The sequence below is a fragment of the Elgaria multicarinata genome, chromosome 20 (genome assembly GCF_023053635.1).
Source record: "Elgaria multicarinata webbii isolate HBS135686 ecotype San Diego chromosome 20, rElgMul1.1.pri, whole genome shotgun sequence".
NCBI classification, from domain to species: domain Eukaryota; kingdom Metazoa; phylum Chordata; class Lepidosauria; order Squamata; family Anguidae; genus Elgaria; species Elgaria multicarinata.
The window spans coordinates 20,061,397-20,077,243 of record NC_086190.1 but is presented as its reverse complement, the minus strand read 5'-3'; the positions used below and the strand labels follow the sequence as shown (position 1 = coordinate 20,077,243).

At 57.3% G+C, this 15,847-nt stretch overlaps 1 protein-coding gene across 1 annotated transcript; it reads left to right on the top strand.

The window, feature by feature from the left end:
* The first annotated feature begins 5,384 nt into the window (after positions 1-5,384).
* On the top strand, positions 5,385-15,326 carry ARHGEF19 (Rho guanine nucleotide exchange factor 19). Its single transcript, XM_063145473.1, has 15 exons — positions 5,385-5,955; positions 6,497-6,898; positions 7,336-7,435; positions 7,734-7,834; positions 8,141-8,400; positions 9,410-9,570; positions 9,829-9,981; positions 10,103-10,232; positions 10,909-10,983; positions 11,664-11,753; positions 12,285-12,451; positions 12,815-12,973; positions 13,673-13,752; positions 14,808-14,912; positions 15,169-15,326. The coding sequence occupies exons 1-15, from the start codon at positions 5,385-5,387 to the stop codon at positions 15,324-15,326; spliced, it is 2,712 nt and encodes a 903-aa protein (XP_063001543.1).
* Positions 15,327-15,847: the final 521 nt, after the last annotated feature.

The following is a 15,847-nucleotide window of genomic DNA, read 5'->3' as shown; positions in this document are numbered from 1 at the left end:
TTTATTTATTTACAGCCTTTTCACCCTGCTGTTCATCCTGAAAGAGGCTCCCCAAGCAGCTTACAAGGATTAGTAATGAGGCAGTCTCTGCCCTCTGGCTTACAATTTAAAAGACACGACACAAAAGGAAAGAGGATGGGGAGGGAAGAGGGGGGAAAAAGAGCAAAAGTCAGGCACCACTTCTTACTTAGCTTCCAAGTTCTGATAGGTGTTCTTTCTGGCAAGGGATGTGTTGCTTTCACGGGATGTAGAAAAACAGAGGAGTAGGGACAACGTCTATGCTTTATGCTGTCATTGCTTTGAAAGTGAGCAGTGTTCAAATTCCGGAGTTCTTCTAGCTCATCAGCACAAAATCAGCCCATCTCCAAGCCCTTGGTTCGAGTCATGGTCCAGCCTCTTCCTGAGAGCAACGGAGGGAGGGGGGGAGGCTACAGATTGTAGGAGAAGAGATGGGGTGCCCCCCCCGCCCCGCTTTGTGTCAGTCAGTGCTGCTACTGCTGCTTGTGAGGGTGGGGATAGAATGCAGCATGCCGCCCTTTTGCATTGTCAAAACCAGACCCCTGAGACCTTCCTGGCATGTCCTTCCCCGAGAGCTGCCTTGCGATGCAGCTGCCCGTGTGGGGCAATGAATAAAACATGGAATGATCCAGGTGTGTGTTGTTGGTGCTGCAGTGCTTTATTCCTTGCAGGATGACAATAGTGTCCCTGAGCATGTGCAGAGTTGCCTTCAGCTCTGTGTGTTACTCCAGGGGAGAGGCATGTGGAAGGAGGAGCTCTTCTCCTGGGGCTGGGGGCTTCTCTTGTTTTCTAGCAAGAGCCCCCTTCTTTCTTATTTTGGCAAGCTATACAACTTTGTGAACATGGATGCAAACTCATGCACCAGCAAATCTGAGACTCTGGAATTCAGTGCCTGCAGCAGAGTAAGGGAGGGGGTTGCGTGCAGCCCCCCCCCCCCGCTCCCTCACCCCATAATTTACAGCTCAATGGAGGAGGAGGAGGGGGTGGGGTGCAGTTCCCTGCCCCAGGTGTGCAAGGGATTTGCAATCCGGGGAGGGAGGAGCCAAGTGCCAGCAAGCACCCAGAGAGGAGCAGAGACAGACTGACTGAGCACAGAAAGGCCAGTCTGGTGGGGGCTCCTGAGGTCATCCAGGCCAACCCCGTCCACCAGCTAAAATGGGTGGGGGGAAGGGGACTGTCTGGGGCTGGACGGGACAAAGATGACAGATGTCAGCTGCCATGGAGGCTCACGGCTCCCCTCCCCTCCAGGGCTTTTCCTGAGCCATTCCAATAAAGATACAAACCCACGCCTGGTGAGAGGCCACGACAGCCCATCCTGGGCCTAGGAGTTCCACAGCTTCCCAGGTGTCCTGCTAAGGCAGCCTTCCCCAGCCTGGTCCCTCCAGATGGCTTGGATTGCAACTCCCATCATTTGCAGCTACATGGGGAAAGGGGTGCTAAGCACTCCTTTCTGCTTCAGGAGGCTTGCCGTGCTGCTGTGGAGCCATGGGCATGTGCAGAAGGAAAGGTGCCTCTCTGCCCATGCTCAGAGGTGCTCTTCCTCCCAGGCCAAATGTGGGTACCAAAACTAGTTGAAGGATGGTCTGGATGAAACAAGAGTGATGCCAATGCTTGGGAAGCCTGTTTCCGGCGGGGCTTCCTCCGAGGGGTAGCTGTGCCCACATTGCTCCGTCGGTGGGCACCCGCGCGCGCACCCCTGCCGCAGTTGCCTTGGGGGGCCAGCGCTTCCAGACAGGGCACCTATTGTGCCGCAGCCCAGCACTCCCCGGCCTGCTCTCCTCTGGCACCGTCCCACACGCACCGCCGGCCGTTCTTCTCCACTACCTGCCAAACCTGTTTTTGTGGCTGTGCAGGCACCTGTCCCCCGGGGGAGCGAGGAAGTGCGAGGGGAGGCAGCAGGCAAGTCCGTGCAGCTCCCCTTGCTCTGCGTCTCCTCCGCTCCGCGCTGCCTCCCGTCCCGCACTGCCAGCGCCAAGGAGGCGCGTGCGGCTTCGCCGAGGCAGGCCAAAAGCGCCGGCCTGGCATCGGCCCGGGTGGCTCCAGGCAGGTGCCAGGGCCCAGCGGAGCCAGCTGGCCACGTGGGCGTGGCTGCTGCCAGCCCCTCTCCGCAGAGAGCCCCCTTCGCCAGCATCGCGGGGGCCGGGCAAAGCGGAGCGGCGACGCTGCATGGACGGCCCGCAGCTTTGGACGGCGCCCAGGACCATGATGGGGGGCACTTCGGGGGGCGCCGCCACCTGCGCCAGGAGCCGGAGCGCGGACAAGGTACTTCTTGCGGCCTCTGTCGGTCCCTCGGCCTCTTCCCGTCTGCCTCTTTCCTCCCTCAAGCAGCAGGGTTTGCTTCTGTGCATTTTCTTCTTGCGGCTCCTTTTCCTGCAGGGGCAAAGCCAGGGCCCAGCGAGGGACACAAAGTGGCATGCCTCTGAGCATGTTCAGAGTGCCTTCCTGTCACCACTGTGTAACCGCGACCACGGGAATTCTGTGACAAGGCAGGAATGACTTGACTGTCAGGCATTCTTGAACCCCGGTGCCTCTGTCTAAAACCAAAACGCTCGCTAGGATGTCAGTCTTCCACTCAGCTTGTAGGAGCACTGGGGGACCCGGCTCATCAGCGGACCAAGCTCTCCTCATCCCCAGCAGGGAAGCCACAGAGGCTGCTGCGGCAGAGCTCCTCGACCTTACTCCAAGCTAGCAATTCTTGTGGCAAGAGGATTCGGGGCCAAGACCCCTTCTTGCCCAGGGCAGCGACTGGCGGTGAACCTGCCTGGCAACCTTTGCAGGACCCCAGAGATTGAGCATTGCAGGCAGCAGGAAACAAATCTGAATTTCCGCGAGCCGATTCTAGGCAAGACTGATCTTTGCCTCATTTCTTGTCTCTCCTCCTGGGTTCACTGTTTCTTAGTCGCCATCGCCACCTTGTCTCTTATTCCCAAGCGGGTGAGGGTGGGGTTGTGCTACAGTCCCTCGGCAAGGAGGAAAAAGCAGTTTGTACATGCTCAGTCACCCTTCTCTGCTGTGGCATGCCAGTGCTACTCTCTGGCGAGGTCTGGATGAGATTGCGCCCCAGAGAACTTGAATTGAAAAGAAAGAGAAGTCCCTCGCTGGCTGCTGTGTCAGTCCTCTTATTTGAGAAGTGAGGATTCTTCCAGGCTTACCTCGCAACGCTGCTGTGTGGATGGATGAGGCGCCGACTGGAAAGTGCCTGACACAGCTCAACACAACGCACTCCGGTTAATTAATCACCACATAGGGAACGAAAGGAAAGTCAGATACTTCACGTGTGCAGCAGCAGTAGCAGCAGCCTTGAATATTTTTTAATTTTCTAGACTGGCAGAATTTTGGCAAAGGTCTTTGGCAGGCACAGAAAAGAAGACGGGGACAAGCAGGACTTGCTACCTGCAGATGGACTCAGCCGTTGAGTGTGCAAAGCCCCTGCCCATGTGCAGAGGTCTGTCCCTCGCCAGTGACCAGGCATCACCAGCCACCCCCCCACACGCAGCTCTGAGATTTGGGGTGAGGCAGGCTTCTGGGCCCAGCAGGAGGCAACGTGAGCCCCAGCACCTATTGGTAAAGGGTTCCTTGATTCTGGGATCTCTCCAACTGCCTTTGGGCCAGAGGAGCGACAGGCAAGGAAGGCTGGAGGGAAGGGAAAGGATGGGCCCTTTGCGTGGCTGGCAGGTGGCATCAGAGAGAGATTTCCGACTCCTGCTTCCCCCGCAGACTCACCCTTGGGCTGGCTGGTGGCCCGCCAGCAGCCCAGAGTGGCCTGCACCCGAGGGTGCCTGCCCAGCTCCTCTTTTGCAAAAGGTGTGCCAGGACCAACTCCAGCACGTCCGCACAATCCAAAGCACCGCTTGCATTCCAGACCAACGGTGGGCAGCAGAGCAGGGAGAGGGGGCGGCTCTCTGCTCCAATATCCTCGGCCTCCATCAGCAGACAGCCAAAGACTGCCAGGAGGTATGGTGGGCAACAGCCCCTTTCTCCCCTGCCAGAGGTAGACTGCGCCTTGCCATAGAGGATCCATTTCGCTATCATGGACGAGAGCTGTGGAGGGCCTCCTCCCTCCAGCCCCTTTAAAAGTCCCCTAAATCAGCCCCCTCCACTACCACATCTGCCTCAAAGCAAGAAATCCCATCTGTGAATCCTGGCTGCAAAGGGATAAGCTGCCTCTTTGATCTGCCCTGAATCGCCATCCGTTTAATGCAGGGGAGTCAAAACCCTTTCAGCCGTAAGGGGCTGCATGGCGTTCCAGAGGTGGTGATGGGGGGGCTGCATTCCAGTGCTGGGTGGGGCTGAAGGCAAAAGGGACGGGGCAACACCCCACCCACCCCCACCCAAAATACCTGCCTATTTTAGCTTAAATCCTTTACAGCCAGGAGCAAAGTGCCAGGAGAGGCACATCAAAAAGCAAGGGAGAGGCTGCAGGGCACGGACCGAGGCTCCAGAGCGACTCTGCCGCCTTCTGCCAGTCACTGAAATGGGCGCGCTGCAGCCGGTTGGCGTGTTTTCAGCAGGATCTGCTCTCAGCACAAGCCTTGGAGGTGGGCCACGTATTGGCAAGAGAGCTCTTGCTGGCTTTTGGGGGCTTCTGTGCTTTCAGGGAAAGCTCCCACCTGTGCAAAAAACCCCAACCCACTGGCAGAGAGATCAAGGAGCAGGAAGAACTTTGCCGGGTGGATCTCTGAGCACCAGGGTGAGGCCGAGATGGGAAGAGGCGGCTGAGCACCTTGGCACAGTGACCTCCTGCCACTGCTGCTGCCAGGGAAAATGACTGTTTTCCTTGGCATGGGGATGAGACAGAAGAGGCCTTGATGTGGCCCATTAAAGGATTTGCATGGGAGATGCCCAAGACGCCACAGATTCAGCAGTGCCCAGGAGGAGGGGCGTCCTTTTCCCCATCTCTTGGACCGACTTGAATTTCTCAAAGGAGCCAATCTGCCCGGGGTGGGTGGGGAGACAGGCAGTTGCTCAGTCCTAAAAATGAAAACCTCTTAGATTCTCCAAATGTACTCTGCACATGTTCAAAGGCACTCACATTTGCATGGTCACTCCTAGGACTGACGTCCCTGACAGGCGAAGGCTTGCCCTGACCAGATCTTCCCCAAAGAGAGGTCCTGGGGCCCAGAGGCCTACCTGGAACTGGAGGCTTTCCTCTTAAAGATCTGTGCTTGGTGGGCCAGCAGTGCCAACTCTGTATGTGCTCAAAGGTACTTTTGCCATTCTGGCAACAAATGAGCATGGGCAATGAAGGTGGGTCCTGGGCTCGGCCCTTGTGCCCGTTGGCCTGATCCTGCCGGCACTGCTGTGTTCCCCACCACACACTCTCTCTTTTGCCTTTGCAGGTGTGACGAGCAGCCAGTCCCTCAGTGATGGAATTCCTCTCGTGGGCTGAACCTGAACAGGGCGGTGGCCTTTCCATCGGGGAGGGGCCGCCCACGCTCTCTGTGGCTGTCCTCAAACCCCAGAGCGTGAGGACCCTGGCTGGGCCACACACCCTGGCACCTCTGGGAGAAAAAGCAGATGCTCTTGTCTCACCTCCTCCTGAGGATCTGGAAAGCTCCCCCCCTGCAAGCCGCGTGGGATGCCTGCTTGGCCCCCCGGAGATCGGGGACTTTCCCAGCCACCAACCCTGCCAGGAGGAGATCCACAGTGAGGACCGCCGGCCCACAGGCTCCTGGCACCAAGACGTGGGATGCGATGCTGAAAGCAGGAGCGCAGGAGCCTGGCCAGGCTCGGCGGGGCTCTCCGGTGCCCAGGGGAGGCAGGCTGGCAAGGCCGACAGCTGGCCCCATGGGGCCACCACCCTGCCGCCGCCACACCGCCCCGCCTCCTCCTCTCACAGTGACTCGTACCTCCACCAAGAGCCCAGCAGCGCCCCCTGGCTGGCCGAGTGCCAGCGGCGAGCTTCCCTGGGAAGGGCCGGCCAGGAGAAGAGGGCCCGTGAGTAACGGGGGGGGGGGGAGGACGGGGGACGTGGCCAGTGGGAGGCAGCCCCAGGCACAGAAGAGTCTGCTCGGCCTTGTTCTCACAATCAGCAGTTGTGGTCTGGACTATTTCTGTACTATTTCCTGCTGCAGGCGGAGGCTTGCATGACTCTGTGGTCCTCTGTCGGAAGAGGGAAATAGTTGCCTGCACATAGAAAGTAAGTGTCTCAAGGTAAAGCTTGTCCTGGCCCTGACACACTTGTTTTCTACCTGCAAGGTAAATTGTTGTTCTTAAAAGCATTCTGTCATGGGAGCTCAGGTTGAGACCTCCTCCTCCTCCTCCTCCTCCGGTGCACGTGAGAACCATACCTTTCCCCCCTTGCCCTGTCCTGCAAGCCTTCACCACTTTTCCTCCTCCTCACATCACCCAAACCAGGGTGGGTCCATTCCTGTTTGCATTAATTCAGATGACATTCCCATAGGCCAGCCACCCTGAACCTGGAGCTCTCCAGATGTGCTGCTGAACCTACAACTCCCTCCCTCCCTCTCTCTTCCAGGAAGGAAGATGCGCGTCTACTCCTCCAACAGCCCAAGCGAGGAGTCCTTCAGCAGCCCCAGCTTGGACGGCATCACTCTCCTCCCAGGAGCACCGTTCCCCAGAGATTGCCCCCAGAGCTTAGGCAAACCAGCCCCCAGGGAGACAGAGAGGCTGGGATTGCAGCCAGCACCTGAACGCCTTCCTCCTCCTCCTCCTCCTCCATGCGAGGTGCCTGAATCACTGGACCCTGCCTTGGCCCCTGGCTCCCGAGGCCCGGTCACCCAGGAGAGCAGGAGGCGCTTCTCCGCCTCGGAGATGATGAACAAGCTGCAGCTCTCCCAGCGCTGCCGGACCACCTTCTCTCTCAAGCTGGGCAAGTCCTTCCCTGCCAGGGAGAGGGGAAGCCAGCCAGCTGGGCAAGGTGAGGGACACCCTCCAGTTCCCAAGGGAGGGGGCTTCCTTCCTGGGTCCCATTTCAGCACCAAATCCCCAGCCATTGAGCAGTCTTCTTTATGTCGCCAAAACGGCCACCAGAAATCTCTGGAGGCCACCCAATAAAGCGCAGAAGGAAAATGACAGCAATGGTGGCCATGAAGAAGAAGTAACCCAGTGCTCTCAGTGTGCTCAATGCCTTATAAATTAGAAGAGGCAAGCCCCTGCCCCAGTGAGATTACAATCTCAAGTTGGACAGGGGAACCAACAGAGAAAGGGGAGGCACAGCTGGGGGTGACCTCTGGACTTGTTCTGATCTGACCAAGCAATCCTGACCAAACAGATTTCCTCTCTTCCCTCTCTTCCCCCCTTTCTCCCCTTCTCTCTGTTCCTCTCTGTTTCTGCTTCTGTCTTTCTTTCTCGCAGATAAACCAGCTAGAAAGGAGAGGAGCCTCAGTGGAGGCGCCAGCAACTGGGCTCATGACCCAACCTCTGCTGCATCGGCCAGAGATGAAAGGAGCTCCAGGTGTGGGGCATGACGGGGAGAGCCACTGCACCACGGGCAGTCAGAGGGGGGCAGAGAAGGGATCAGACAAATGGGGGGGGCTTGCCTTGAGTTGGTGAGTAGTCCTCAGCCCTCCATTTTAAAGCCTCAGGCTTTGGGAAACGTGTGATGATAGACAGAGCACTTCTGAACGTAAGCAGAGTGCCTGCTCATGCCAGCCCACAAACATCTGGGGTCAGCAACACACAGCAGCCTGCTCCCCCTCTCCCTCTCCTGACTTCCCAGCAGTGCCACCTCCCACTTCTCTCCCACCCCGCAGGAATGACTCAGCAGCAGAGGAGGAGGAGGAGGAGGAGGGCACGATCCACCAAGATGCGTTGCCACTGCAGGAGAAACGGTGCTCCAGATTCCTCCTGAACTGTAAGAGCCTTGGACTCTGAGCCCAAACTGTGGGCAGGATTTGTATTGTGGCTTGTGGGGTGGGGTGGGGTGGGGGTCCCCCTGCCCGCCTCTCCCTCTGCCCAGGCAGGGTGGCAGCCACAGGAGGGCCCCCTCAGACCTCCGGCCCCGACGGAGACCCTTCCCCTTTCCCCAGGGTGACTGCAGCTGGCCACTTTCTTTCCCTGCTGCGACCTTTGGACCCAATTTCCCCCACGGAGCACCCAGCGGCTGCTCCATGGGGCCGGCCACACCCTGACCACTCCTTCTCCTCCTCCTGGCTGCCAGCCATCCTGTACCAAGAATACAGCGCCGCCGCCACCAACCGCGAGATCCAACGGCAGCAGCGGGAAGACGCCTTGGGGGAGGAAGAGGAAGGGCCATCAGGGGCTCTGCTGCCCCCCAAGGGCAACCTGTCCCCCAGCAGCTCCTTCCGCTCCCAGCGTGCCTCGGGGGGCTCCAGCTTTTCGCTCTGGCAAGACATCCCCAACGTGCGCAGCAGCGGCTTCCTGGGTACCATCAGCATGCAAGCATGCAAGCTGCAGGAGGTGAGGGGGGCACGTCGAATCTGGGGGGGGGAGCACAAAGGGAAACCAGGGGTGTGTGTGTGGGGGGGTGCGCGTTGCCAGTCAGAGGAGGCTTCCTGGGCACCATCAGCATGCAAGCATGCAAGCTGCAGGAGGTGGGGGGGGCACGTCGAATCTGGGGGGGAGCACAAAGGGAAACCAGGGGGGGTGCGCGTTGCCAGTCAGAGGAGGCTTCTTGGGCACCATCAGCATGCAAGCTGCAGGAGGTGAGGGGGGCACGTCGAATCTGGGGGGGAGCACAAAGGGAAACCAGGGTGTGTGTGTGTGGGTGCACGTTGCCAGTCAGAGGAGGCCTGCTGGGCTCAACGGACCAAGGGTCCCACTTAGCGGAAGGCGGCATCGGAAGCAGCTTCTGCTGAATCAGACCCCCTCACCCACCCAACGCTGACAGCAGCTGCCGCTCTCCAGGCATTTGGTCAGGATTCTTTCCCAGTCCTGCCTCTGCATGTAAAGCCTGGGCAGCTGCTGCCAGTCAGAGAAGGCGCTGCTGGGCCAGATGGGACCAGTCTTTGACTCAGCGGAAGGCAGCTTCCCGTGAATTGCCTGGGCTACCTGGCACATCAGAACGATCCCGCAAATGAGGCGGCTGAAATGAGGAGTGCTTGCGGTACCTGGGAGAGGATTTCCGCGCAGGAGGGCTGCAACCTCCGTCCAGTTATGGTACTCCACACGAATTGTTTTAAATGTCCTTCTTTTGCACCCATCTCTGCTTGGTGGATCTTGAGGATTCAGTAAAACCCAAAGTGACCCTCCCAAGCCTGAAAAATCTGCCACCGCTACTCTGATCACGAGACCAACTGGGTAGGAATGATGGCTGGGAATGATGGGAGTTGGAGTCCAGCACATCCGGAGGGCCCCAGTTTGGGGACCCAAGGAGCGCCGGCCACATCTTTCCTGGGCACGGCATGGCTGCAAGGAGGTTGCCTTTGGCCCACCCTTGTGCGCGCTCTCAAAATCTTTCCCTTTGCAGGCCAAGTTTGAGCTGATCACCTCAGAGGCCTCCTACATCCATAGCCTGTCCATTGCGATCGAGCACTTCATGAATTCGAGGGAGCTCAACGAGAGCCTCAGCGCCCGGGAGAAGCAGTGGCTCTTCTCCAAGCTCCCGGAGGCCAAGGGCGTCAGCGAGAGGTCTGTGCCCCATCAGAGGTGGGAGGAGGTACCCCCCCACACACACACAGACATTTTTTCCCTCTTGAGAGTTGAAGGCAGTTTGGAGGAGAGAGGTGCATTATGCTTGGCCTACTTTTCCCTTTCATAAACAGGTCAGGCAGGTTTTTCAAACCTGCAGGATCTGTTTGGCTAGTGCTGGAGGTATGCCTGGGAGGGGGTCCAAAGCGGAACCTGGTTCCAGGCATGTTTCCCTCCTGCCCGGGTGAATTTGTCTAGATTCTTGCGCGACCTGGAGGAGCGCCTGGAGGAGGACGTGCTGCGCTTTGATGTGTGTGACATCGTGCTGTGCCATTGCCCGGCCTTCCGCCGCATCTACCTCCCGTACGTCACCAACCAGGCCTACCAGGAGCAGACCTACCAGCGCCTGCTGTGCGTGAGAAAGCAACCCCCACCCACCCCCTCCCTGCCCACCAACCCAAGTAGAAAGGAATCCAGGGGAGGAGGAAGAGAGATTTCCTCACCTGGGTCTTTTCCTCTGTGGCCCCTCCAGAATGGAGAACCCCAAGTTCCCAGGAATCCTGGCAAAGCTGGAGGAGGGCCCGGTCTGCCAGCGCCTGCCCCTCACCTCCTTCCTCATCCTGCCCTTCCAGAGAGTCACACGCCTCAAGATGTTGGTAGAGGTATGGTGGGTGCAGGGCCTTGGTGGCTGGCATGAGGGGGGCGAGGCGGGGTTGGGTTGAGCACAGGTATCGGGGCCGCCAGGGCCAGATCCTGCCTTTGAGCTAAACGGCTGTCCCTGGCTGTCGCTGTCCCTGGTCCTAGGCCCAATTAGCACCACTTGGAGGAAACAGCCAGTCGGCTTCTTCTCAGGGTGCACATTAGCTTCAAGGTTCTAGTCCTCATTGTTATCAAGTAAGTAATAATGAGCCTTCCCTGATTTATAAAGTCACTGTTCTGTTGTTTTAAACTGATTTTAAATATTTTAATTTTGCATTTTGATTCTGTTTTCCCCTCTTATTTTTCACCGCTTGGGAATCCTGTAGAATGTACAGTAGTATAAATCTTTGTAACTAATAAGCCATTAAGGACTCCTCCTGAGGGGAGAGAGGGCTTTGCGCCCAAAAAGCCTGGACTCAGGATGTGAAGGATAGGGAGGATGTCCCACTACTGGAGCAGTGGTATATCTTTCCCCACCCACAACGTAGCAGGAGTGTAGGATTGATCAGATATATATTGTTCAGAAGGGGCACCATCTCAAGGAGAAACTGTAATTCACGGTTTAGAAATTCGGAGTAAGTGCTGCAATTCTGCAAAGTGCCACTGCAAAATGCCATGTGTTTCCTTCCCGGTGTGTAGAACATCCTGAAAAGGACGCTGCAGGGGTCCCGGGATGAGGAGACAGCCACGAAGGCTTTCAATGAACTGAAGAAGGTAAGGATGAACTCCATTGCTTGCCTCAGAGGTTCGTTTCCAAAGGGAGACACTGCAGGGCTCACGCTTGCGGAGAAATCGTGATTGCTGCCCTGATCCATGGGCCAACTGAGCAGGTTTGGGTGTTACTTGCACCATGGAGGAACAGGATGCACCAGACCCTTTGCTTTCTGCTCCCAGTGAGCAGCATCCAAATGCAACTTTTACAGAGGAACAGGAAGAGCAAGGAGAAGGTGCAAATCTCCTGTTCAAAACACGCGGCCCACCGAAGCACAACCAACCACAGCTTACGGGAGCAACCTCTCCCATGTGGTGTCCAGGGGTAGACTCAGACTCTGGCTGACAAGAGAGGGGGGCAAATACAAAGCGCAGAGCTTGGAATTTGGTTGCAGTAATCTCTCAGTTGGACATTAAAAAGAAAACAATCACATTCCTAGTTCCAGAGGCCCTTGGGTTTTCCCCCGGTGCTGGGGAATTAGAGGTGGGCGGCTGGGGTGGAAAGTGACGCATCTGTCGATTTTGTCCTTTAACACAGCTGGCCTGGGGACCTTTCACAGAGCCCTCAGAACCCCACTTGTTTGGGGGCAGAGGGGAGCAGGCAGGTTCCACCCACAGCTTCCAAGTTCAGTAGCGCCATTGACTTTGGTCTCATGCCTCGATTCTTGAATTCTCCCTCCCAGCTAGTCAAAGAATGCAACACCAGCGTCCAGTCCATGAAAAGGACGGAGGAGTTGATCCATCTTAGCAAGAAGATCCATTTTGAGAGTAAAGTGAGTGTTCTGTGGAGGAGGGCAAAGACGCTGCCCCCCACCAAGAAATCCAGCAAAATTGACCACCTGGCATCTTCCTCGATGAGGTTGTCCTCTCGGGCCCAGCCCAGACTGGGCGGCCATTGAGAAGGTGTCCCCGGAGCTCTCCATTGGAACGACGGACTCACAGAGCGGTCACTCTTTGCACCTTTGCAAAGGCCGTGGTTGTTTTGATAGACGATGCCCATGTGGGTGGCCTTGTCTTCCTTCCTTTGACAACATCATCCTGTGAGGGGAAGCTCCACGCCGCTCCTCAGGACCACCTTGGTCATTGGCCCAATGGAGAAGTCCGTCCCCGAAGGGACAGCGGAAGCTACCTTCTCCTGCGTTGGACCCCTGAGGGCCCGAGAGTTGTGGGCGCTGCCTGGCATTCCCTTCCAAGCAGAGGGACAGAGGCAGGTCTTTCCCAGTCCAAGCAGGAGATGCTGCTGGGGACTGGACTGGGGAACTTCTGAAACGCCTCTCTCTGATTGGATTTCCCTCCGCTCACAGATTTTCCCCCTGATCTCCCAGTCTCGCTGGCTCGTGAAACATGGGGAGCTGGTGGAAGTGGACATCCACGTCAGCAGCGCCTCCAGCAGCTCCAAGCTCAAGCTCTCGGCCAAAATGGTCTACCTCCACCTCTTCAACGACTGCCTCCTCCTGTCCCGTAAAAAGGAGTAGGTACTGGGGCAGGGAGAGGGAAGGGGGCTGGCGAGAGGGGGGCAGACCCAGCCCTTTCAAGGCTGGGCAGGACATGGTGGGGAGTCAAGGGAGAGTCAAGAGTTTCAAGGGACAGGAAGGCCGTTCAGGGCAACGTCTGTGCCGTTGCGCATTTGCAACATCCCGGAACATTTTGCAGTCTGACAAGAGATTATTTAGGGATAGGTAATTTCTTTTAAGAGGGGCAGTTTACCGAAGCTCTCTTACCACTTGTGACTCTCCAGATATTTTGGCTTACAACTCCCATGCTCCTTCAGTGCGAGAGGCACTGCTGGCTCCACCACTAACCTCCCCTCCCCCGCTTGCCTCCTTTCCCTCAGGACAGGCAAATTTGCGGTCTTCATTCATGCCAAGCTGCACGAGCTGAGGGTGACCGACCTGAGCTCCAAGCTGCACGGCATCCCCGGACAGATCTTCCTCCTGCAGCTCCTGAGCAACCAGCCACTGACGCACCAGATCCTGCTGCGCACGCAGAGCGAGTGAGTGTGGGGCTCCCCCCTTCAGGGGCCCCGGAGAAGAAACCGCCCTTGCAGATACAGGCTTGGGGTGTTGAGGAGGTGCGCTCCATAAAATCCACTCTGGGAAGACTCGGTGGGTGTCTTTGGCTCACCTCTGTGGGAGTGTTCCCTTGTCAGAGGGTTCGGGTTCTGGGGCCGGCATTCGTGGCAGTCTTTCACCTCCTTTTGCCGCCTGTCACTTGACTCACTTGCTCGAGGCGCCTGGAGAGAAGCGCTCTGTAGGCAGCACCATCCTGCAAAGCACCTGTTTTATACTAGCACATGGTGGTCTGGATTCCCTTGGCCTCTATGGGGCAGGAGGCCCTTGTCCTGGAGCAGGAGGAGCGAGAGGGCCTTCTGGTCTGTTCTAGAGCTGTCATTTGAAGGGCCCCAGTGCATCAAGCCAGGCTTGCAGGGGGCTGCCCTGGCTTCTGAGGTCCTCTGTGGCCTCAGGCCGGTTGCTGACTCTTCACCTCAGTTCCCTCTCTGCGTCTGAGGAGAACACAACACTTTGCGAATGCACCCCATAGGTGAAGTTGCATTAGGGGGCATCACAGCCGTTGCCCTCCCCTGCCCCCTGGAGAGCTGCCCCCAGTTCCGCAGCCAGGCTCTTCCTGCACACCGGGAGAGGGGAGGCCTGCTCTGAATGCGCCTTTTGTCTTCCCCGTTCTGCACTTCCAGGAGCGAAAAGCAGCGCTGGATCTCAGCCCTGGTACCCACCAGCCCCCAGCTGGACAATGAGCTCATCTCCGAGAATGACGGTAATGCCCTCGGGCGCGCGTGGTGGTGCCTGCTTCCCCTTCCATAATGCAATGGAAATGATGGCGATGAACAGAAGCCCCCTCAGCACCATCCATTGGCATTCCGGACCCCATTTACAACAAGGGTGTTGAACCTCCTTCAGCTGGAGGGCCGAATCCTATTTCGGAGAACCTGTCGGGGGCCGCATTCTGGTGGTGGGCAGGGCCAAAGGCAAAAGAAGGTGGGGCCAAAATAACAAAACATACCAGCTCTTCCTACCAATAATTAGGCCTTTTGGAAGGGCATTTCAACCACCTGGAACGGTGGAGATGCGGAACGTACAAAAGCTGAGGAACCGTGGCCACGATCGTTGGTCCGGGGAAAAGGGCATGTGGCCCCCTGGGGAATCTCAGAGGGCCACGCTGCGACCCCAGGAGAGTCTGATTTGGCCCGTGAGCCTGAGGTTCCCTCCCTGTGGTTTACACCAGCACAGCACAATATCCAAAGGAGCTTTAAATCTTGTTTGGGAATCTGTTTTTTGCAAGCTGCTTTTTAAAGGGAGCAAAGGGCACCCTGAAGCTCTCAAGAGCCTTTCTTTAAAGGCAAGAAGAGAGAGGAAAGAGAGGTGGGAGGTGGGTTGCCAACTGCTGAGTCGGCCCTTGCAGTTGTGCCTTCCAGAGTTGGGGGATCCGCAGGTGTTGGCAAATGACCCTGCTTGCACCCGATGCCCAGGCCATAGGAAACTTTGCCAGCTCCTCAAGAGGCACACCAAAACGACCGGCCCTACGGTGGGCATTGTGACGGGGTCCGGGCTCAAGCCTCTCTGCTGAGTCGCAGGATCAAGCCCCAGGACAGCAAGAAGAACAGGCCTTTGCTCTCTCACAGGGGCTGCCAACTCCTGAGCCTGTGCTTTTACAGCAGCACCACGAGGAGGATTCCTCTCCTGCTCATCTCTGGAGGCCACAAAAATGCTTCCGTGGCTCAGCTGGGACAGGGGACACAAAAGCTAGCTGGCTTGGCGGCCGGACTCCCTCTGATGTCCTTTTCCTTCCTTCGGCTCTCTCCTTCCTTCCAGACATGGCCCAGGTTCAGTGCATAAAGGCGTACAAGGCCCAGGAGCACGATGAGCTGAACTTGGAGAAGGCCGACATTTTGGGTGTTTGGATGAAGACCAGCGATGGTGAGGGGATGTGCCTCGTGAGGTGCTGGTCACTCTCATTGCATCTTTCAGATAAAAGGTGCCAGAACTGTGGTGTTTTTCTCCCTTTTCTGGCAGGGCTTCCGTGTGCCTCTAACAGACAACAATCCACCAGACAGCAGGGAACTCTGTGCCTGTTGGCATGCTTGGCTCAGCTGTTGGAGAAGGGAGCAGGAGCCCTGCCAAAAAAAGGGCCCGGCTTTCAGAGCAACTTTCTCTCACTGTCTCTTCCCTGCAGGCTGGATGGAGGGGATCCGCTTGTCTGACAGGGAACAGGGCTGGCTCCCCGCGACTCACGTGGAAGAGATTGCCAGCCGGAGAGCCCGGCTGCGCAACCTTCGCGAGAACAGCCGCATCCATCACGCCACGCGGACGCTGGAGGGGGAGCCCACCTGAGGGCACCTGGGCACCTCTTCTGGGCGATGGAGGCAGCGGACCCAGTTCTCTCCTTCCTCTCTGGGGTCTCGAGCTGGGGGTGTTGATGTCTGCCAGGCTGCCCCAGGGGCCTTTCTCTTCCCTAGGAATGGCGGGACTGCCAAGGCATCCATAGAGACTTTGGCCATGCGGCAGGACTGGTCATCTGCTAACTTCGGGGGCTGAGGTAGAATGTATTTGGGGAGCCCTCTTGTTTATATAAGAGAGAGAGATTTACAGGAGGGAAAAGCTTTTATGTAGATTTTTATTGGGGGGGTGGGCACAGGAATCCACTGCCTGTTTTGCTCGGATCCAATCTCTTTCTTCACATGTTAACATCATATTGAAGTGACTCATGAGAGGGACTCTGACCCGCTTTGTGGTTAGCAAGGGGCAAACGACCTGGGATTGGCAACTTTTCAACTGGCCGCTGGCCTTTGTCCCTTTCAACTGCAACTTAACATGCAGACGTGAGCAAGAGATCATTTCTCTGTGTCAAGAAA

Coding starts and splice junctions, on each gene's coding strand:
- ARHGEF19 (XM_063145473.1), top strand. CDS start 5,385: ATGGAATTCCTCTCGTGGGCTGAACCTGAACAGGGCGGTGGCCTTTCC. Junction 9,982..10,102: donor CAGACCTACCAGCGCCTGCT/GTGCGTGAGAAA, acceptor TGGCCCCTCCAG/AATGGAGAACCCCAAGTTCC. Junction 10,984..11,663: donor CTTTCAATGAACTGAAGAAG/GTAAGGATGAAC, acceptor TCTCCCTCCCAG/CTAGTCAAAGAATGCAACAC.